The sequence below is a fragment of the Eurosta solidaginis genome, chromosome 1 (assembly GCF_040869045.1).
Source record: "Eurosta solidaginis isolate ZX-2024a chromosome 1, ASM4086904v1, whole genome shotgun sequence".
Classification (NCBI taxonomy): domain Eukaryota; kingdom Metazoa; phylum Arthropoda; class Insecta; order Diptera; family Tephritidae; genus Eurosta; species Eurosta solidaginis.
Window position 1 is genome coordinate 96,671,765 of NC_090319.1, and position 23,263 is coordinate 96,695,027.

A 23,263-nucleotide genomic window follows, 5' to 3' on the forward strand; every position below is an offset into this window, starting at 1 on the left:
AGTTTTAAAATTCCCTGTGCGCGAAGATCCAGAAAGGATCAGGTTAGTGCCGATAGCAATAATTTTTAAGTTTTGATAAGGCAAATTGCCTTCAATAAAAAAAAGCGGTTTCGGTCGATAATTTTTAAAGAAAAAGGACGACGCTGCATCCAACCATCAGGACAGGATTTCCTTGCTGCATAAGGAGGTGGAATATTTGTTTACCTGTGGGAACCGGAGGTGGCCAGTGAAGCCTTTTTAAAGCGCCAGGGAATCACATCTTTTGCGAATCACATCTTTTGCGAATCACATTTTTTGCGAATCACATCTTTTGCGAATCACATTTTTTGCGAATCACATTTTTTGCGAATCACACTTATTACGAATCAAAATTTTTACAAATCACGAATTTTTACGAAAACTACGAATTTCTACGAATTCGGTATCAAATTTTACAAATGCAACAATTCTTTTTGCAACTTCAACATCAAAATTGTTACGAGTATCAACCATTTTTATAAAATCAACACCGTTTTTGTACAAAGTCCATATTATTCCTACATATTCGACGTCATTTTATACAAACTCAGCGTCATTGCCTACAAATCCGATACAATTCGATCTCCGATCTATCAAAACCCTACAACATTTTTTTCATCAAGTAAATCGTAATTGCATCTCATCACATTTTTTGGTATTGCAATTTCATCACCAATAAATCCTTTTATGTGCGTCTCGGAAAGCTGCGTCCAATTGGATTTGTTTATTCACCTAGCCATTTACCCTAACGTTGGAGCGACCTACCTCATTATAGCATTCAGCAAAAAAGTTCACCATAACGTAATTTGTACAAAAGCTTTTTATGGTAGATAGAAAATTAACAAACGAGTCAGGGTAGTCTAAGAATTGTTTTTTTTTTATCCCAAATTTTAAACTGTATGAAATATGAATTTTACATTGATGTGCATGGACATATATCCGAGTCACTATAAATCTTTTCCGTTTTAGTCTTAAACGTAATATTCGATTAAACCAAAATTTATAAAATTGTAAGGCGTCTATGAGTCACAAAACATACCAGAACGATTAATTAAGCTGTTTTTTTTGTCTTACCTTTTTTTTGCAGGGGGTATGAACCCTGCACCAATGTGCTCCCCAATCCCCACATAAAAGAGCTCTTTTAGGCAGGCATTAGGGTGTGTTTAAAACTACTTTTTTTATATAACTCCACTTGAGTAGATAAGAGTTTGGTGATTTTGGCGACAGAAAGACCCAGAAATATATTTGAACATTTGTCATACAGTTTTTTTTTATGGAATTTATGAGCACATTTTGATTCTTTTTAGGTTGATAATATTTATAGGCTTGTTTGCGCGTGTATAAATACTGTTTGTAATACGTTTATTTTTACTTTTATATGTTTGCACAAGGATACACATTTTTTTTTGCGAAGAAGGAACCCATATGTGTTAAATTAAAATTTACATATATGTATATATATAAATTAAGGTGTTTGAAGAAAAATATTATTGAATATAAACGAAGCTTGATTTTTTGTAAGGTTTTATTCCATTCGTGTATAGATTTTAAGATTATGTTTATTAAAAATGCGTTATTGAAGTGAAAAGAGAAGTAATATGGCTGGCTAATTTCTTTTGGGGCGGGATGTAAGGATGGAATGATGAGGAGGTAAGTGGGAGTATGGAGCATGGCATTAGGGTGACCGCAGAGTAGGTTGCACGATGCGAGCGGTCCAAGGTTGGGTGGGATTCCTGTTGTGCGGTGGGTAAGTGAACCCGAAGAGGTGAATGGAAGTTAATAAATATATGTGTGCGTCCGGTTCCAAGATGGCGGGTTGAGAACCACGGCCTGCCAAATGTACTGAGCTAGCTAGGGCCACCATCTGAAACCAAAGCAACGTGTACGTGACACAAGAAACTGATGAACTTTACTTTTTAAATATAGTCTTTTTAAAATATTTTATTTGTTGAATATAAAAATGTTCACAAACTTAGAAAATTTAATATATATGTATATATATATATATGTGAGCTGCTGAAAACTTTGCTTCTTGACGAGTTGAATGCGCGAAATTAATTGGCGTCATTCGAAGTGACGTTTATGAAGGTAACCCTCATGGTGAGTGATTGGTGTGGTCAAAAAATTGACGTGGTTAATATTTAATGATTGATGTTATGGTCACTCAACACTTATCATAAGGGTTGCCTTACACTTTAAAAGTGCAATTGTAGTTACAGCTGAAAAATTTGATAGCTAGTGGCCAACTAGTAGATTCTGGAAATGGAAGCGCCTAGAAGATGCGAACGAGGAAATCAAAGAGTATAAAAGGCAGCGACAGATAGAGGCGCTAGAGTCAGTTTCAATTAAGCACGCTATCTGTCGGGCAATAGTAGAGTTATTTATTGTGAAGTACTTTAATAAAGGCCATTTTGCATTACTAAATATTGGAGTTATTTATTCAACAGTTTAGTGATTCGAACTTAGCAGAAGGTTGCAAATAAGAGGATTTGCAAGTAAATTCGTTACAATATCGTTTTGATTTAACGAAGATTATTGAAATCAAACGTCTACAAACTCTGGTCTACATTTTAAAACTTTTATCCAGGGTCATTGTAAAATTTTAATTATGTAGATGCGCCGAGGATTATACGATTTTCCCCCATTACGCAATGACGGCAACGTTGGCCGAACTCCCTAACGTTTCAATTTGTTTCTCTGGTGTAGCTCGGCAAAAGCATCCGTTGGATAGTCTTCGGAGCTACACCTAGAACTTCTAGGAAATTGACGTCGACGAAGGTAAGGTTCGAAGTCGCAGTCCTATAGCTTCTGTGCTGGCATATGGTGTGAGGGTGAGAAGGCCTGGTAGCGACTGGTGGTCGGGATTGCTACTGTTCGCACATCGGGAATTGTAGCTCTTAAAAACAGTCGAAAAAACTGGAGGTGCCCTGTGCCACGAGAGTCATGAGTATTAATAGACCATTAATAGCAACCGTAAGTCAACTTTGTGCGTGGCCGCCAAGGAGCCACAAATTATTTAAAGAATTTGTGTTCGCGACGATTATTAGGAGTTAACCCTAGGTGAAACTACGCTTTGCACGGGATATGCAGACAAAAGTGTGGCTATTTTATGTATCTCTATTTCTTTTCTGCAGACGCAGCAGTACCAATTTCAAAGACCGGGGCTAGGTTTTGAAAATGTTTGAACAGTCTGCGAGATCTTGAGGCAAAAACCTTGGATCTTTCCGAAATGGCCAACAAGTTGATTTCCTTAAATACATACAAAGAAACCCTTTCATAAAAACTATTTTTTTAAATCGAAAATTCAAGCTTTTCAAAGTAAGAACACCGGAGTACGCCGGCGCTCCGCACACGCCGCCGCCGCCGATTTAGTGATCGGCGTAAACCTCTACGGTGCACCATAAAAAAATTTGAAATTTTTTTTTTCGAATTTATAAAATATGCCACTTATCTACGGCAAATTTACGGCAACTTCGTGTGCAAGAATTATTTTCCTACCTGGTCTCTAAGATGGTTTTTTTGTTTCACGGATAAATTTCGGCAAATTCACGGCAATTTTTTTTTCAGAGTGCCAATTACATTTCTGTGAACTCTTGTGGACCCTTTGGAGTCGCACCGCTGTTGGAAATCTTGAAAGACTCTCAATGCCATTTGCAGAACGGCAATTTATTTTTACCTCAGTCAATTTAAAAAAAAAATTGTCAAAAATTGTAAAAATGTAAATTTTAACCGGTAAGGTTAACCTTCGAGTTAAAAAGTTAACTTGCCTTTCTGCAAGTGGGCTTCATAATGTTCTCTAGGTAGCCCCCTTATATCTTCTCAGTTCTTTCTTGTATGAGGTTAGAGTGATTCCGTACGGATCCCTATAAAACAGCTTCCTAGCTGGGCATCTCAGTTCTCCCATCCTTTTGTTCCGCAAGGCCATATACCACTGTATACGTATCTCTCCTTTCACAAGTAATTCTGATGTTAATTAGATAGATATATAATCGGAACAAAGTACTCGCCTACAAATTAAAATCGGAACTGATAGTGAATAGTTCATGTTTATTTAAGTATTTGCAATTCTTCACATTGGATACCAATTAGAAAATCGAGTTGGAAAACAAAATTATTAGTAACATTTTCTCATGATTTATTTTCAAAGCGACCTTGTAGTTAATGCTATAACTATCTAATTCTTTGCAGATGAAAAACAGGGCTTGAGATTTGAGAAGTGCCTTTCTTCTCCAGTTGAGTTTACGTGGTCAGCATGAAAGAACTTATTTCGTTGAAGTTGGAATCAAAGGATGTAATTTCCAAAGTTCTACATCAGGTGGATATATTTAATAAGTGGGGAGAGTTGTTGCCGTCAATCAAACAAAAACGCAGCGCTGTCCTTTCTTCATTCGATTCGTGGTCTGTGAAGCCCTTTTTGAATTGTATATTCCGATTTCATCCATTATCTTCATTGATGAATTCTAGGGATCCCCCTTACTTAAGGAGCTGCTGATTCCACATACAGATCTAACATACATATATATTCTTAGTTTTTTATAAGCTACTCTGATCTATTAATTTCCATGGTGCAAATAAAACACGATTATTCCACCTTCAGCCCGACGTTTCGCCAAATTTCCTTGGCATTTTCAAGGGCATAACGCTATATTTATTTTTTTTTTTTTCAAAAAACAACAAGGTACATAAATTTTATTAATTTTACATGTATATATGTTTTTTGGAAAAAAAAATAAATATAGCGTTATGACCTTGAAAATGCCAAGGAAATTTGGCGAAACGTCGGGCTGAAGGTGGAATAATCGTGTTTTATTTGCACCATGGAAATTAATAGATCAGAGTAGCTTATAAAAAACTAAGAATTTACCAACAAACTGATCGGAAAAACTATACATACATATATATATATTCTTTTGACTATAATGAAATGCGTTTTACATTTCCTTTTTTTTTGTCTCTTTTGTGTATTTAAATTCTTTATTTACAAAAGAAAGAAATGTATATAGTGTATATGTATAATTAAATTGTACAGATATCTTAAATGATAAGTTTGTTTACAGCTAAACTAAAATTTTTCTTTTATTTTTTGCTGTTGTTACAAAGTAGCACTGACGAAATAGTTTGTTTATTTTGCTTACAATTTTATTTTTTTTTTTTTTTGCTTTCTCTTCGACTTTGGACCAAATAGTGATTTTAGCATACGTCGTATGTACAGGACAATGAAATTTGTTGATATTTGTTTATGGTCCTTTTACTTCGGAACTGTACTCTTTTACATACAAATACATAATTTAAAAAATATTAGCTCATCTAGAAAAGAAATTATTTATATTTATTAAATATTTATGAAAGCTGTTAAGCAGCATGCAAACGAAATTGAGAACGATCTGGCCGAATGTTTAGCTGTATTCGGAGTCAAGACAAAATTTATTTGTTCATTATTTCCAAATAAAAAGTAAGCCTGCCCAAAACTATTACAAGAAAAAAATTTTAGAGTAATATTATCAATTCATGCTTTTTGAACAAAAGTTTGGTGTATAATTTAATCATAGAAGCATTTGAAATATAGGCAAATGGAATATGGCATGCGCATTATAGAAACACATCAAAAAAAATACTTTGGAGAAATTTATTATTTCTTAAAATGCAAAAACTCGATTGCGTAAATGAATTGATATAAAACCGACTTACATCAGTATGTGGTATTTAATTGGAAAATAATAAAATTAGTCTTCATATTTTTTTTTGTTATTAAAGTTGAAAAGAATGTTTTGTGATGAATTGCATATATTTATATCTAAGATCTTCCCCCGATTTTTTTATACTTTATATAATTCTACCTTTTTTTATTATTGCTCTTTACATTAACCTTTATAAAATACATACATCTGTATAAATTTCTTTTCTGAGCTTATTGAAATTCTCTTGTTCTTGCAGTAAATTGTCGAATTATAAATCTTACGATTTTCCACACATACACGCATAATTTTTGAGAAGCGGTTGTTGTTTCTTCTTGATTAATATTTTATTTGTTATAAAATTTTCCTTATAATTGAGTAAAATTCGCATTAAAAACAATAAATGATTGTTTATATTTTTATTGTTTTTGTATATACGTTATCATCAAAAATAGTAATAGTTTTTGTTAATTGTTTGAATACAATTTAAAAATAATACATATATAATCATACATATATTTTCTATGTATTCTGTAGACCATTCAGAAAGAAATCATATGTTACGCAACATACATGTAAGTCCTACCCGTCAAAAGGCATACAGATTAAATATTTAAATTTAAGAGTTTTTTGCCATCAAAAAATTAAAAAATTAGCATAGGAAAACAAAAGTAAAACTATAAGTTCATTAATATGTTTCAGGCGGGTTGTGGTAGACATCCGTGCATTAAAAAAAAATTCTCTAATAATAATCATCTGATTGTATTGATATTGGGTCCATATTTTAATTGTTGTGGCCAATGCTGACGATTTGACTGTTGTGTAATAAGTTGATGTTGGTGTACATGTATATAATTTACAAGATCGTTGTCACGGTGCCATCATTGTTTGCATTATTTATTGATGGCGATACTACTTTCGGTACACCTGCGTTAGTAAAGACAAAATGTTATGCAATGATTCAAATATAATTTTATGAGAAAAACTTACATAATTCATTGTCTGGCTTTACAGTTCCATCATTGTTAGCGTTTACTTCATTTGCTTCAGAACTAGCAGCAACACCTGTAACAGATTCAATTTTTGCGATATTCTCAACGTTATTTAAGCGCTTTGAATTCTTTTCTACATTCCCCACTGCAGGTACAACCGGCTTTGCTGTTGCATCATCGGCAGCTACAATTTGTGTACTATCAATATTATTGACATTGACTTCAGTATCTGCATCTACGACATCTACATCGAGAACTTTGGCCTGAACGACGGTATTTTCGTTTGCAGTTTGAGCCGGTGCTAAAGCGCCAGATGTAATGTCGGGCGGTGTAGATTCAATCAACTCCACATCACTACTTTTGGAATTCGAATCGACATCCATTGGCTCTGGAGTTAGTAGTTTTACTACCTCGGTTGTGATTTTTTCTTCGGTGGCAATGGTTAGTGTTGTTTCTGCTGTTGCTGCTGTCGGTACTTCTTCGATCTCTCGCTGTGTTTCTTCTTGAGCAGTCTCTACAAACTGCAGTTCGTCATCTGTTTCCATTGATGACACATTAGTTTTCTGCCCAGCGGGCGTCTCTTCTACAACTGCTTTACTGGTGACTTGTTGATCATTGTTGTGCTTCTCTACTGGTATGGCTTCTATATCAGCTGTGCCATCGGCTTTATCGTCCGTAAGTTTGTTAGTTGCTAGGGATGCATCTGTTTCATCTTTGTTTTCATCGATATTGGATTTTTCAGCAACTTCAGTGACTTTAGCAGATTTAGCGACCGATGGTGCTGCTTCTTTTGTTGTATTATTGGGTTGATCAGGAGAGAGCTGCAGTGTAATATATTTAGAAAAATTAAGTATACATTTGTAATTTAATAATGTTTTAATCTCACCTCTTTTTTAACTGGCGTTTTGGTTTTCTCTGGAGTTTTAACTTTCTCATGATTTTTAGCTTTCTCTGGTGTTTTGCCTTTCTCAGATTTTTTACCCGTCTCAATTTCAGCCACCTCTTTAGCCTCTTCAGACTCCTCTGATATGTCAATTTTTCGTCCACGTCCTCTACCACGCGATGGAGTGCTGCCAGCATTTGCCGGCGAAGTACGTGCCTTTTTGGCAGGTGGTGGGGTAGAAACTGCTGTGGCACGTGTTGGCGTACCACGTGCACTTGACCGTGTACGTCTGCCTCCTTCAATTTCTAAACTACCACCCATATTCTTAACAAGTTCTTCGCTTTCCTTTTGGGCACGTTCTATAAATGACATACGCTTTGATGGTGTCCGTTTTACCTAAAAATTGTATTAAAAAAATATATGTAGGTAGTACAATGTTCCGTTTTTTCTGTTTTTTTCATTATAGGAAAATGCTCATAAAATAGCGAACCAAAGCCTTAGAATGTCTCTTTGAGAAAGTCGGTACTAGAAGACATAACTAAAGGCGAGGTAACAGTAGGTTTGGGAATAAAAATTACTCTCTTGGTTTTAAGCTTCTTAATTTAGATTTAGATATATGGATGTGTGGATGTGTGGATGTGTGTTATGAGTTTATTTGATTTTTTTCGGCTACCCACATTTTCAATTGTAGAACAGTGGTTAAAGCAGAAACAGGACGATATTCTCTATAAAATGCGATCGGAACAAAATAGATATATATATCTATATATATGCCATCCATGTTGATGCAATATGGACAAGATTATTAAAAATACAGACAACGTTTACTTATGTTAAACGTGAATACAAAAATGACAGAACCTGATGCCGACCAAACAAAAGTCGGAACGCGCGCAAAACTCAAACACAGCAATGAAGTACAGCAAACCTCAAAAAAACACAACAAATACATAAAACTAAGGCGCAAGCAGCGAAGCGAACCGCTCTGCCACCGCGAGTTTTTGCTTCGTCGAGTATTCAACTCAGCGAGTATTAATAACGAATACCTAACACAAATAGACAATACACAGCAAATGGTGTTGCCGAGATGAAACAAATTTTCTATCAAACAGACCGAGGCGTTAGTGGAGCTGCTTTTAATAATTAATGGCTTTTTTTTTTGCAGTAGTTGCTATGTCTATGGTTCCGTCTTCGTCCACGTAAAACTTATTGCTTGTGACTGCAGATATGAATATTGAAACCTTCATTTTTTGAATTCCGTCATTTCATATCAAATTTCAATCTTTTAAGTTATTTCTAATTGCTGTTTTTATGTACAGGTCCCTTTTTCGCTCTTATTTGGAATGCAAATCTATAAAAAAAAATTTTGGTTGCAAAGATGGTGATCCGTGCTATTAGCGAGCTTTGGGCAATTTTGGTCTTAGTGCTTTTGTTTAGTAATATTTTATAAAAATAATTTGTTAAAAATAAAAGATTGTGAGCACAAAAAGAAATGTATTTGTACTATGGCACTATTGTGAATATTTGATTAGAACAAACACTGCTTTACCGGCAGTTGCTAACATTCGTCAGATGGCAGCACAAGCGTATGTAAATTTATAGATGTTTGATTGATATAACAACTGATTTCTGTAGATATTTGATATGGAACTTTTATATTTGTAGCGCTCACTCATTTCCGAGATGAGTGCTGTAACCATATACATATGCCCCTATTACCGTTTACAACTCAACTTAGTTGGGTTGTAATTAAAACAACTCAACTTTAAGACAACTCTTTATTTCAGTTGAAATTGAATCGAGTTGCCAACTTCAGAAAGTGATGATTTGACAGATAAATAAACAGCTGATCAATTTGTGGCAGAAATTTAAGCATTTTCAAACGTGATTTTTTTTATTAATATTATATGAAATCTATTTTATAATGACAAAAATGTTGGTGATTGACATTTCGCGAATACGGAAAACATTCGCGTGATCATTCCAATCCCTTGGAACTACCAAGCACCTAGTAAGAAAATGTTTAAGTGACAAACAAATAATGAGTTTCATATGAAGTTATTTTGCAGATTTGAAAGGAAGCATTTTACTCAGTACTAAACAAAATTAAGGACCATTTCCGCATACGCGTTCGTATTTTAAAATTATGCGCCATACTCCGATTCCTTGCTGACGGCAGCTATCAAATATGATGTGGAAATGATTTTGGTGTTGGACTGGTTTTAGATATTATTGAGGAGAATATTTGTGCGAAGTAGATTAAAACCCAAACAGAAAAAACTGTATTTTACTCAAATAGGATTACCAGGAGTAGTGATAAGTATCAATGGGACTCGCATAATTATTTCACCTATTTTGGCTGCATCCGAACTGCGGCCAGCCTCGTCCAACTAAAGTCAAAAAGTTATTCAATGTAATTCGTTTAAACGTTGTTTTTTCTAGAAATGTGTACAAAATTGTTGATTGTTGTTTGATTAAAAAAGGTTTAACTACCGGCTTTAAATGTTTTGCTTTTTTTTTTTGGTAACGTAACCATCTAACTCTTATCAAAGGTGGTATCAAAAGACGGGTTTCCATCTCCGTTTTTAGGATTTTTTTTTAGCCCGTGCACCATCTAACTCTTATCAAAGGAGGTATCAAAAGACGGGTTTCCATCTCCGTTTTGGATTCGAGAGCGGAAATTAAAAATTTTATTTCTTTTGAAAGTTATTTACAAAGACCCACAAAATGGCCCGAGAGGGTACGAAATATGAGGCCCGTTCCACAGTTTTTTTTGCACAGAACATCTTTCAGCGTTGACGGCCTTTGGCCGCGATTCGTAAAAATAACTCTGGTTGGGTCCAACACCTTTCTGCATAGCTGTGTACAAAAAATCTGGCAAAATACAACAACCACATGAAATTAGATTTTATTAGAAATAAAATTTTTAAATTTTGTGGTAATTCTTTACGACAGCATGACACTGCTAATACGTGTCCAAAAGTATCGAGAGAGGTATTAAACGATGCGTCTTGGCATCAGTATTAATAATCCGAAGGCGGAAAATAAAAATTTTAACTACTTCAAAAGATATTAAACAAAAACCGAAAAAAGACAACAACATTACAACAACCACATGAAAATCGCCAACTTCAACTTCAACTACAAATATCTCCGGAAAAGAGATAAAATGTTTCTTTTCCGCCTTCGGATTATTGTTCTCGAGATTAATACGCGTCTCGATATTTTTGGACGCGTATTAGCAGTGCCATGCTGTCGCAAAGAATTACAATTTTTGTTTTCGGATTCTTAAACCGGAGGTCGAAACGTGTCTTTTGATATCAACTTTGAACATCTTTGTTAAAAATTTGGTGGTGAACCGTCTTCTAAAACGTAACATTTTTTCAAAACTGCAAAATTGCATGAGACAACTGCTAGTAAGTAAGCAGTTGTAAGATTTTGACGTCTTTGACAACTACACCAACACAAGGTTGTAAACGGCAAAGCCACAAAAAGTTGTAAGACTAGACAACTCAACCGAAATTTTTTTTGACAGGTTGAGTTGTAATCTGTAATACCAAATTGCGAAACTTCAACTCAACCAGAGTTGAGTTGTAAACGGTAATAGGGGCAATAATTAAGCCTGCAAGTATTCTTGAGCATTTCTTGGACACCTAAAAAATCGTTTTGCGTTTCATTTGATTATTATTATATATTTATTACGGCCAGAAGACTAATTCTTAAATTGGAATATATTACAGTTTCTATCTTATAGCTAAGGTTTTACAATATTCATATAACTTTGTTTTAAAGACTGTTATTTGGTTGCAACTTTTTATATCCATAGACAGATCCTTGTAACTTTTCAGACCCTTGTAGAAAATATTCTGTTGATCAATTTCAGTTCCAAAAAACGGCAGTTTGAAAATGCAGGCAGAACGCATCTCAAATAAATTTTTTTAAAGAAATTGAATAATAAAATAGAAGGTACATATTTCCAACTACTAAAATAAATATAAAGCCTTGACCGTTCTCTTATGATAACATCAGAAAAATCTACCATTCTAATAGTAAATTTAAATCTACCAGATTTGATATTGCCTGAATGGCAGCTCTGCGACTACTTCGGTCGACAAATGCAGGAAAATTTTTAGTGGAAAATACGTATAAACTGAATAAAGCAAACAGAGGTGACAGTTGATGCGCCAAATAGTACTTTGAAAATGCGAAGGCGGGCGCAGCAATAATGTGGCATTTTCGCAAGTACTCGTGCATGGCTAAAACAAAATCCAAGCAGATGAAAAATACGCGCCTTTATGGTGGGGTTATTCAAAGTACATTCATTAACTTGAAATAATAAATACATGTTGAAGCATATAATGTACACACATAGTTATAATAATAAACAAAAAGGTGGAAACCCCTATTTGTATATGCAATTAATATGGTTGTACACGTCAGAATATTGAAGCTTCCCTTTTAATACCATTATGAAATAGTTACGGAAGCAAGACTGCCTTTCAGATGGTCTCGAACACACGAGCATTATTATTTTGTGTGTATAGTAAATGTTCACAACATATTTTATCGCACCGAATCGCTAATTGTCTCCACCCCACCTGTCCCTCACAATCAACAGCCCCTAGACAGAATCCACGATTACATGCCTACGAACATGCATCAATCGCTTTCCATACTTACTGGTGACTTCTTGTTTTCCACTTTTGGCGAAGATTCGGCTGGTTTGGCCACTTCCTCAGCGGTTATACCTGCATCGCCTGCAGCAGCTTCAACGTCGCTGTTGTTATTGACCACTTGATTTTCGGTTACTACCGTCGCCTCTGTCTCTGTTGGCGTTGGATTGCTCGATGCTTCCGCTGGCGTCGGTTTACTCGATGCCTCTGCTGCCGTTTCTTCGACGGACACTGGTACAGCATTTTTCTGTATTTCACTTTTTGCAACTTCAGACATTGTTTATTTTCTTTTTTTTGTTTTTAATATACTAATTTATTATTATATTTTATCTTGAACAGTTTGCACTCAAACGATTAATATTGCGCTTTCAATTTAACCTTTTTTAATATATATGCAAGATTCACGACACACACGCCGAAAATTTTCCCTTGCTAGTTTTGACTTTTTTCACGCGGTTTTTACCGAAATAATCGCGAACTCGAGTTATATTTCTGTTATATACACAACTAATACTCTTCAAAAATTCTTCTATATTATATTTTTGTATTAATTGTATACGAAAACATGTAAATTCAAAGAAATAAATTTTGCACACCAAAACGTAACGCCGCGCATCCGTTTAGCTTGACAACTCGTTTCTTTTAAACGAATACCTACAAACTCAGGGTTGTATTTTATTTACATTGTACGAGTGGTGCCATCGGTGAGTAATTACTCTGTATTTTCTTTTAATGCACAAATAGTTTGCAAACTTGAAATTTTAACTGTAGGTGCTGGAAATTAGAAAACACAATGAAGATTTATAGATATCGAACTAAAATTAAGCACTGGAACACGTGTCAGTTACGTAGGTCATCTCGCTGAATGTGGAATTTGAATAGATGTCACTGGTAAAGTTGGCAGCACTGCTGCAAAACAAAGTAGCCAGCGCTGCCAGGACGATTTTAAATATTGGACATTTTCATACCATATATATCACTTTATAGCATATCTCCACTCAGAGCTTTATTCGAGATTCAGGCATCTGAGGAGATTTAACGCTAAATTTTGTAAGTTTTGCCATACAAAATCAAGGATATCATTCTGTATTGCGAACGATAGCTCAGGCAAACGATTCGTCTCTTGACGATTTCGTCTAGCAATGGTATTCTCTATCAATTTCGTTCGGCCTTTACGTTTCTTAAGGGCCCATTACTGATACTTAACATAGACTTGACTTCCGGCAGCAATCGTGCAGGTCAGGGAAACAGACTCTTAGTCCCTACCTCCGTTTGCACCGTCTGCCAGCACAGAATATATAGGTTTGCGACATCCACCCAATGCAGCTCCTGCCTTGGGTGGTGCCACTTTCCTAGATGTTCTGGTCTCGCGACGGCAACCCCCCGACGGGTTTCATCGCGCCATGTTGCCAGGTCGCAAACCCAAAGCATCCGGATACCCAATGCTTGCCCAAGGACGCCCAGTCCCAGGGCCACAACAGCAATTGCGTCCTGGCCTTCCACAACCCAGGCGTAGTCACCCGTCACTTACCCCCAGAGTGACGACGTCTCCCCTTATGTACTTCAGAATCCTGCAGTTAAACTGTAATGGACTAACTCGGAAGATTACGGAGATAGTCGATTTCATGAAGCGGCACAACATCCGCATTACAGCGATTCAAGAGACTAAACTCACAGCAAGATCTGCATTGCAGACCTGCTCTGGGTATAACGTTCACAGGAAAGACCGCGAGAGCGGAAATGGAGGCGGTCTCGCGTTTATCATACACCACTCTGTGCAATATTATATATTTGATCCTGGCATCGACCGCAGGGACAATGTCTTAGAACGTCAAGGCCTATATGTCCGGTCAGGCGATGCAAACCTAGAAATCATCAACATCTACATCCCTCCTGCCACCTGTTGCCCCAGTGGATACCGCCCTAATATCAGGGCCTTACTCACTGGCAACAATCGCATTATCTTAGGTGATTTCAATACCCATCATGATCTATGGCATTCAAACTTGCGGGCGGACAGTAGGGGTGAGATGTTGGCGGATCAAATAGAAGAAACGACGTTCTGCACAATAAACGGAGACGCCCCCACACGTATGGTAGGAAGCTGTCACAGCTCGCCAAATATCTCAATCGTGAGCGCAGAACTCGTAAACTGCGTCAACTGGCAGCCGATGGTAACATTGGCATCCGACCACCTGCCCATACTTATTTCGCTTGAGCGTACCGCCGACTTCATCGTCACTGAAAAACGCACTTTCATAAACTTCAAAAGAGGAAAGTGGGAAGAATATAAATCCTTTACAGACAGCCGCTTTGCTGCCCTCCCTATCCCGACTGATGCCCGCCAAGGGGAGCGTGCCTTCCGTAAGGTCATTAAATCCGCCTCGGCACATTTCATTCCCGCCGGGAGAATTCCCGAAATCCGGCCCGCTTCCCGGCGGAGGCCGCAAACTTAGCCTTATAAGACAGCTTGATCCAGGCGACCCCCAAATAAGGGATATAAACCAACGCATCAGATTGCTTGTGGATGAACACAAGCGGGCGAAATGGGAGGGGCACCTAAGAGGTTGTAACCTCTCTACCGGTGTGGGTAAACTTTGGTCCACCGTAAACTCCCGCCTTTGACGACAAAGTGCTGTCGGACGCGAAAAAATGCGCGAGCGCTTTCTGCCGACAATATATAATACATCCTACGGTCGACAAAGATAGACGGAGAGCCAATAGACACGCACATAAACACAAATTCAGCGCGTCACCAATCACCATCACCGCTAAAGAGGTTGAGGACGCCATTGGTCGTGCTAAACCATCCAAAGCAGTGGGCCCAGACGGCATAGCCATGCCGATGCCGAAGCCTAAGGAAAGAGGGTTTCAAATATTTAGCGCATGTCTTCAATCTGTCTCTTTCCACCTTTGTCATACCTGAGAAATGGAAAATGGCCAAGGTGGTCCCGCTATTAAAGCCTGGGAAACCAGCTAACATAGGTGAGTCGTATCGTCCGATATCTCTCCTATCGCCAGTGGCAAAGGCGCTTGAAGCCATTTTGCTCCCTTATTTCCAAGCAAATTTGCAGCTAGCCCCACATCAGCATGGCTTCAGAAAACTCCATAGCACTACCACCGCGCTAAATGCCATTAGCACCCAGATAAATTGCGGTTTAAATCAATACCCCCACCATAGAACAGTACTCGTAGCCCTAGACCTATCAAAAGCTTTCGATACGGTCAACCATGGCTCGTTACTGCAGGACCTGGAAGGGTCTACCCTTCCCCCAAGTCTTAAAAGGTGGACCGCAAATTATATGGGTGGTCGGCAGGCATCGGTGCAATTTAGAAACGAAACATCAAAACCAAGGAGAATTAAACAAGGGGTGCCACAGGGTGGTGTCCTATCCCCACTTTTGTTTAATTTCTACATATCTAAGCTACCTTCACCACCGGAAGGAGTCACAATCGTTTCCTACGCCGATGACTGCACAATAATGGCAACAGGGCCAGGCCCAAAGATCGATCGCTATGCAATAAAATAAACGGCTACCTCCCTGATCTCTCCAGTTTTTTCGCCTCGCGAAACCTGGCATTATCACCGACTAAATCTTCCGCGACCTTATTTACAACATGGACGCCCCAAATGTCGACCATTTTGAACATCCACGTCGATGGCACTACGCTACCGACTGTCCTACACCCCAAAATCTTGGGTGTGATGTTTGATCAAGATCTACATTTTGGTGAGCACGCAGCCGCAATTGTTCCGAGAATTCAGAGCCGTAACAAAATCCTCAAATCCCTCGATGGCAGTACTTGGGGAAAAGATAAAGAAACGCTCATGACTACAAACAAAACAATTAGCCAGCCGATTACGTGCTACGCGTCACCCATATGGTCGCCAAGCCTAAAAATCACCCACTGGAAGAAACTACAGGCCTGCCAAAATACTGCTCTCAGAATCGCCACGGGCTGTCTTCTTATGTCCCCAGAACACCATCTGCATAATGAGGCGAGAATACTCCCCATCAGGGAGAGAAATGAGATGCTGACCAAACAGTTCCTGTTGAATACCCAGAAAGCTGGGCATCCCAACAGACATCTGATTGATGAACCAGCACCGCCTAGGGGCTTAAGGAGTCATCTCCGTAAGCATTTTGAGGAAATACGGCACCTGAGAACCCAGCCGTATGAAGTGAAAAACACAAGCATGTCCTTGGTGAACTCCATAAACAGGCGTCGGACCTTTATGCCGGGAATTGCCCGGTGAATCCAGTGCTTAACGAAAATTATCCAAAACTTGCGGAAGAGGATCGCATACTCCCCAGGGAAACGCGTGTCACTCTTGCTCAACTTCGTTCTGGATACTGTAACAGGTTAAACTCTTACCTATCCAGAATCAACCCTGACATACAAAATATATGCCCCGCATGCAACGTGTCCCCACATGACACCAACCATCTCTTCAATTGTAATGTGGAACCAACGCCTCTAATACCCCTTTCCTTATGGTCCACCCCTGTTGAAACGGCAAGTTTCCTTGGACTCCCGTTAGAGGATATTGATGACAATTTGTGATCGGTCGCGGCTATTAGGTGGGGCGAGCATTGCTACAACAACAACAACAACATAGACTTGCACAGTACCTTATCACCTTATGGAAACTTTGTCTTTGTGCTTAGTCGGATTCGTTAGGGACTTTACGGTGGACCAAAGTTTACCTACACCGGTAGAGAGGTTACAACCTCTTAGGTGCTCTTCCCATTTCGCCCGCTTGTGTTCGTCCACAAGCAATCTGATGCGTTGGTTTATATCCCTTATTTGGGGGTGGCCTGGATCAAGCTGTCTTATAAGGTCGCGTTCCCTCGCTAAGCTCGCGGCCTCCGCCGGGAAGCGGGGCCGGATTTCGGGAATTCTCCCGGCGGGAATGAAATGTGCCGAGGCGGATTCAATGACCTTACGGAAGGCACGCTCCCCTTGCCGGGCATCAGTCGGGATAGGGAGGGCAGCAAAGCTGCTGTCTGTTGCAGATTTATATTCTTCCCACTTTCCTTTTTTGAAGTTTATGAAAGTGCGTTTTTCGGTGACGATGAAGTCGGCGGTACGCTCGAACGAAATAAGTATGGGCAGGTGGTCGGATGCCAATGTTACCATCGGCTGCCAGTTGACGCAGTTTACGAGTTCTGCGCTCACGATTGAGATATCTGGCGAGCTATGACAGCTTCCTACCATACGTGTGGGGGCGTCTCCGTTTATTGTGCAGAACGTCGTTTCGTCTATTTGATCCGCCAACATCTCACCCCTACTGTCCGCCCGCAAGTTTGAATGCCATAGGTCGTGATGGGCATTGAAATCGCCTAAGATAATGCGATTGTTGCCAGTGAGTAAGGCCTCGATATTAGGGCGGTATCCACTGGGGCAACAGGTGACAGGAGGGATGTAGATGTTGATGATTTCTAGATTTGCATCGCCTGACCTGACAGATAGGCCTTGACGTTCTAAGACATTGTCACTGCGGTCGATGCCAGGATCAAATATATGATATTGCACAGAGTGGTGTATAATAAACGCGAGGCCGCCTCCATTTCCGCTCTCGCGGTCTTTCCTGTGGACATTATAACCAGAGCAGGTCTGCAATGCAGATCTTGCCGTGAGTTTAGTCTCTTGAATCGCAGCAATGCGGATGTTGTGCCGCTTCATGAAATCGACTATCTCCGTAATCTTCCCAGTTAGTCCATTACAGTTGAACTGCAGAATTCTGAAGTGCATGAGGGGTGACGCCGCCACTCTAGGGGTAAGTGAGGGGTGACTACGCCTAGGTTGTGGAAGGCCAGGACGCAATTGCTGTTGTGGCCTTGGGACTGGGCGCCCTTGGGCAAGCATTGGGGTACCCGGATGATTTGGGTTTGCGACCTGGCAACAAGTCAAGTCTATGCTAAATATCAGTAATGGGCCCTTTACATGCCAACCTAATGTAAACGCACGCAAGTCATTTTCTGTCAAAAATGTCTCATGCACATACAACTTGTATGAGAGCAACCCAAATTGAATTTGCTGCGTGAAAACCTAACTCGATTTCCAATTTTTGTTCTGCGTGACATTTAGATTTGACGTTTGCACACATGCTTTACCATTGTTTACTATATAGTTTGGCAACTTAAATAGAGGTTATGTTGCGAATAGAGTGGAAGGCAGTGGACTATGCAGTCGAATGTCATAAAATGAAGGAATGGTGTTCGGAGTTTTTTCAAAGTTAAAAGAAAAATGATAAAAGCTTTAATAAAAATAAAACTATTGTTTTAATAACAAAAAAACGCCTTATATATTCTATATACAAAAATTCGTAAGGATTATCTCACTTTAAAATTTGAGTTAAATAATCTAAAGTTTTGTTTTGAAACTGAGTCGAGAACTGTTCGTGTGAATGTGCGAATTTTCACCGATCATCTGTTAGTTGCGCTACTTGGTAAAATTTACAATGTGCTTTACATTGTCGCAACGCATGCTTATTTGAGTTAGGGCAAAAAACGCCGGTTGTTTGCGTGCGCTAAAAAAACGCAGTGCGGATTTATTAGGTTGGCATGTTACGCTATGCCAAAGTGTTGGCGAAAGCATTTGTCAAATGATATGTTGCCATATGTATTTTATTCAGAAACTTATTAAAATCACTTAAGTTTTTTAAAGTTTTTCATGTTTTTTTCACTCAATTAAATAAATCTGGAAACAAAATTGATTTGTTTATTTTGGGTTTGTTTACATTAAAAAAAAAAAATAAGAAAAATTATTATAAACTATTATTTGTTTTCGGAAAATTGTGCGCCAACGCCGTTTGAGAGCAAAATGTATGCAGCTGCCGTATACATCATATCCGAACGGTATCGTGAAGCCCAGCTACGGGTAGAACGCAGACATTTGCGTGATAACTTAAATATATTGGACCTACCGGAGTCTGAGTAAGTGTATATTTACAAGTTGGTATGAATACTAACAGCACCTTACCACAGATTTGTTGCAAATTTTCGGGTGAGCAAGAAAGTGTTTAGACATATTATTAAATAAAAATAAACAAAATTGATTTGTTTATTTTGGGTTTATTTACATTAAAAAAAAAAAAAAAAATAAGAAAAATTATTATTAATTATTATTTGTTTTCGGGAAATTGTGCGCCAACGCCGTTTGAGAGCAAAATGTATGCAGCTGCCGTATACATCATATCCGAACGGTATCGTGAAGCCCAGCTACGGGTAGAACGCAGAAATTTGCGTGATAACTTAAATATATTGGACCTACCGGAGTCTGAGTAAGTGTATATTTACAAGTTGGTATGAATACTAACAGCACCTTACCACAGATTTATTGCAAATTTTCGGGTGAGCAAGAAAGTGTTTAGACATATATATGACGAACCGAAAATGCATATTAAAACCTCGTTCCGTAACACTCACTTGCCAGTGCAGCTGAAACTGTCAACATTTCTAAGATTTCTAGCCACTGGAAGTTCCAAAAGTCAGTAGGAAATGAACATGTTTCGGCTATGAGCCAACCGACAGTGGTAAGAGTCATCGGGGAATGTTTAAAAGTTTTTGAGGCCAATTTTTGTAATAAATGGATAGTTTTCCAAAAAAACTGAGGATGAGGAGAACAACATGAAGGAACATATTTTCAATTTATGTGGTATCCCGGGGGCCATAGGATGTGTCGATGGAACCCATGTGAGGATAAAGTCACCTTGCGATCATATTAGACATTTATACCATAACCGAAAAGGATATTACAGTTTAAATGTCAAGGTGGTAAGTATCAGTGAATTCATTGTTTTTTTCTATTCCTCTCTTTCTGTATTTTTTCTCTTACTATATTTGTAAACCTAGCTCTTTCTGTTCCCTTTTCCTCTCACTCCTGTTTTACTTCCTCATATTTCTTCAGTTATTTTTTACTTCACAGGTTTGTGATCACAACATGGTGATTACTTACGTGGATGCAAGGTACCCCGTAGCCAACCATGATTCTTTTATTTGGAAACAAAGAGTTGTCAAAGAGCAGCTTAGATGTGCTCACAAGAGGGAGAGCTAACTCCTGGCTTCTCGGTGGGCTTAAAATAAATAATATTAGTGTTAAATACTTTACTGAGTTTTATTTCTGAACAGGTGATTCCGGCTATCCACTACAACCATATTTAATGACACCTGTCCGCACTCCCATTGGCGCATTGCAGATTCGATATAATGAAAGACATAAAAAGGGTAGAAATATTATTGAACGCTGCATCGGAGAGTTGAAGAACAGATTTCGGAGCATAATAGGCTCGCATGGACTGCATTACTCTACCGAAAAGGCAAAGCAAATCGTTAATGTATTGTTACGAATATTAGCAAAACTAAGGGGTGCTGCTATCTCTAGGCCGATGCTAAGCAGTGACGTGAATTCACATCAATAATTCAATCATTATGTATCCACATAAACGAAACAATAATTGCGTCTACACATATGTACCATGTACGTATACGAGCAGCGGAGAGTCAATGCACAAACACATGCATATATCTGAGATACTCCTGAAAGTATGCAATGAGAGAAGCTATAAATCGTACAATTGTAGTTACAGCAGAGAAGTTTGAGAGCTGATGGACTAGTAGATTCTAGAAGCGCCTAGAAGATGCGAACGTTGAAATCAGAGAGTATAAAAGGCAACAAATGTAGAGGCGCTGGAATTCAGTTTGATTTGAGCTATCAAGTAGTTTCGATTAAGACGCTATCTAGCGAACAAGAGCAGTATTATTTTGAAAGTCAGTTTCATTTAAGCTCTCAGTTTGGTTATTAAGCCAGCTAGTTGCAAAGTATAAGTGTTATTGTGAAGTACTTTAATAAAGGATATTTTCCATTATTCAATATTGGAGTTGTTTATTCAACAGTTTAGTGATACGAACTTAGAAAAAGGGCAAATAAGAGAATTTGCAGCAAAGTAGCTACAATTGGTGTCAGAAGAGGAATTGTTGAATAAATTCCAGAGGACAACAAGGACGTGGCAAAGTTCAGTGAATTGAAGATCCAGCAACTAAAGAAGGAGTTGGAGAGCCGTGGATTGAATACAAGCGGCGTTAAACTCGAACTTCAGGCACGGCTACGAGAGGCAATGGAAGCAGAAGGAATTGATGTGGAAGAGTATGTCTTTCATCTTGATGGCGAGGAGACAACAAAAATTGAAGATAAAAACAAAACATCGCAGATGGTTACCAGCACAGACTTGAACATGATATTGGCTGCAATATCTGATCGACAGTAGCATCAATGTCGTCGCAATTGGCATCCCAACTGGAAGCGCAAGAGGCACGTATAAGAGAAATGTCATCACAAATATCCAACATGTCATCTCAGCTAGAATCCCAGGAGAACCGTATAACATCCAAGATGGAAGAACAGAAGACACGTATTGCAGAAATGTCGTCAGAAATAACATCGAAGATTCAAGCACAAGAAACACGTATTTCAGAAATGTTGACACAGATTACATCCAAGAGGAGCGCTTATCATTGCAGGTGACACAAATGTCTTCGCAGTTAGAAGCACAGAATACAAAAATTGTACAGCTCGAGGACAAAATGGATGCCGAGATAGAAGCTTTGAAAGGTCGTATACAGGAGTAGCAAATAAATCGCCCAACAGTTTCAACGAGGAATCCAAAGGTAAAAACACCATCGTTTGACGGTTCTGTTCCTTTCCAGGTCTTACAATTTGAGAAGACCGCAACAGTGAACAACTAGAATGCTGAAGATAAAGTTGTTGCATTGTTCATAGCTTTAAAAGGACCAGCTGCGGAAATCTTACAGACCATCCCAGAGTACGAGCGGAACAACTACGAAACATTGATGAGCGCTTTAGAGAGACGTTACGGAAGCGAGCATAGGAAACAGATATTCCAAATTGAGTTTCAAAACCGCTACCAAAAAGCAAATGAGACATTGCAGGAGTTTGCTTCAGATATTGAAAGATTGGCTCATCTTGCAAATGCGGACGCACCCGTGGAATACACTGAAAGGGTAAAAATCCAAAGCTTCATAAATGGCATACGAGATGTGGAAACGAAGCGGGCTACATATGCGAATCCAAAACTAACATTTGCTGAAACGGTGTCACAAGCTCTGATTCAGGAAACAGCGTCACTTCTGTGTAAGCCAGTTTTCAAAGCACGCCGTGTGAAAGTAGAAAGGCCAGAGTGGGTCGACGCAATATTTGAGGCGCTGAAAGGATCGCAAAAGCGGAGTGAAAAAGTTATCAAATGCTTCAAATGCGGGAAGTCTGGTCACATTGCACGTCATTGCGATCTTGGTCCTAATAGTTCCAACAATGTGGGTGGCCGTAAACGCACAGCTGGAGGAGATGAGCAAGAGCGAGTAAGAGGTAGAGATCGAGAGCTAGATCCAGCTATTGAATGCCCTGTGATATCTGTGTTGCAAATTGGTAGAAAATCGAGCAGTCTTACCGTCAGAGGGAATGTGGATGGTAAAGAACGTGTACTGACTGTAGATACGGGCGCATCTCATTCCTTGATCCGATCTGACTTGGTCAACAGGAGAATAAAACCGTTACCTGGAGCAAGGTTGCGTACGGTCACTGGCGGGTATAACCAAGTTCAGGGAGACGTGATATGTGAAGTCTTGATTGGAAAGGTCACGGTTATACACAAATTCGTTGTGGCGAAGATCGTTGAAGAAGTCACATTGGGAGTGTACTTCTTGGTTGACCATGGCATCAAGATCGATATGCAGAGAAGGGTGATGCGTTATGAGAACCAGGATATACCACTTAACTTCAAGTTGGAAAAAGGGTTCAGTAGTAATCGAGTAATGGTGGAGAAGACTCGACAAAGACCACGAAAGTCAAAAGGGAAGGTTGATGGATCGAATGGGCAAAATAAAGAGAAATTAAAAGTACTTGCGAGAAAAAGACCGGCATCGACAAACCCTAATGGACGCACTAAAACTACTGAAAGAATTTTTCAGAAATAATGCAAGGGTGGTGTCAAGCCAGCGCGCA

The 23,263-nt window shown here is 38.7% G+C and overlaps 1 protein-coding gene across 2 annotated transcripts; it reads right to left on the minus strand.

Annotated features, from left to right (window-relative positions):
- Positions 1–5,086: 5,086 nt before the first annotated feature.
- LOC137236532 (neurofilament heavy polypeptide) lies at positions 5,087–12,889 on the minus strand. Of its 2 annotated transcripts, none has more exons than XM_067759263.1 (4): positions 12,249–12,889; positions 7,572–7,964; positions 6,684–7,506; positions 5,087–6,620 (listed from the first exon to the last, which is right to left on the minus strand). In XM_067759263.1, exons 1-4 carry the CDS (start codon positions 12,516–12,518, stop codon positions 6,550–6,552), a joined length of 1,557 nt encoding a protein of 518 aa, XP_067615364.1. In that variant the 5' UTR covers positions 12,519–12,889; the 3' UTR covers positions 5,087–6,549. The 2 variants fall into 2 exon arrangements, with proteins under 2 accessions (XP_067615364.1, XP_067615365.1); XM_067759264.1 differs by lacking the exon at positions 12,249–12,889 and adding an exon at positions 8,246–8,442.
- Positions 12,890–23,263: the final 10,374 nt, after the last annotated feature.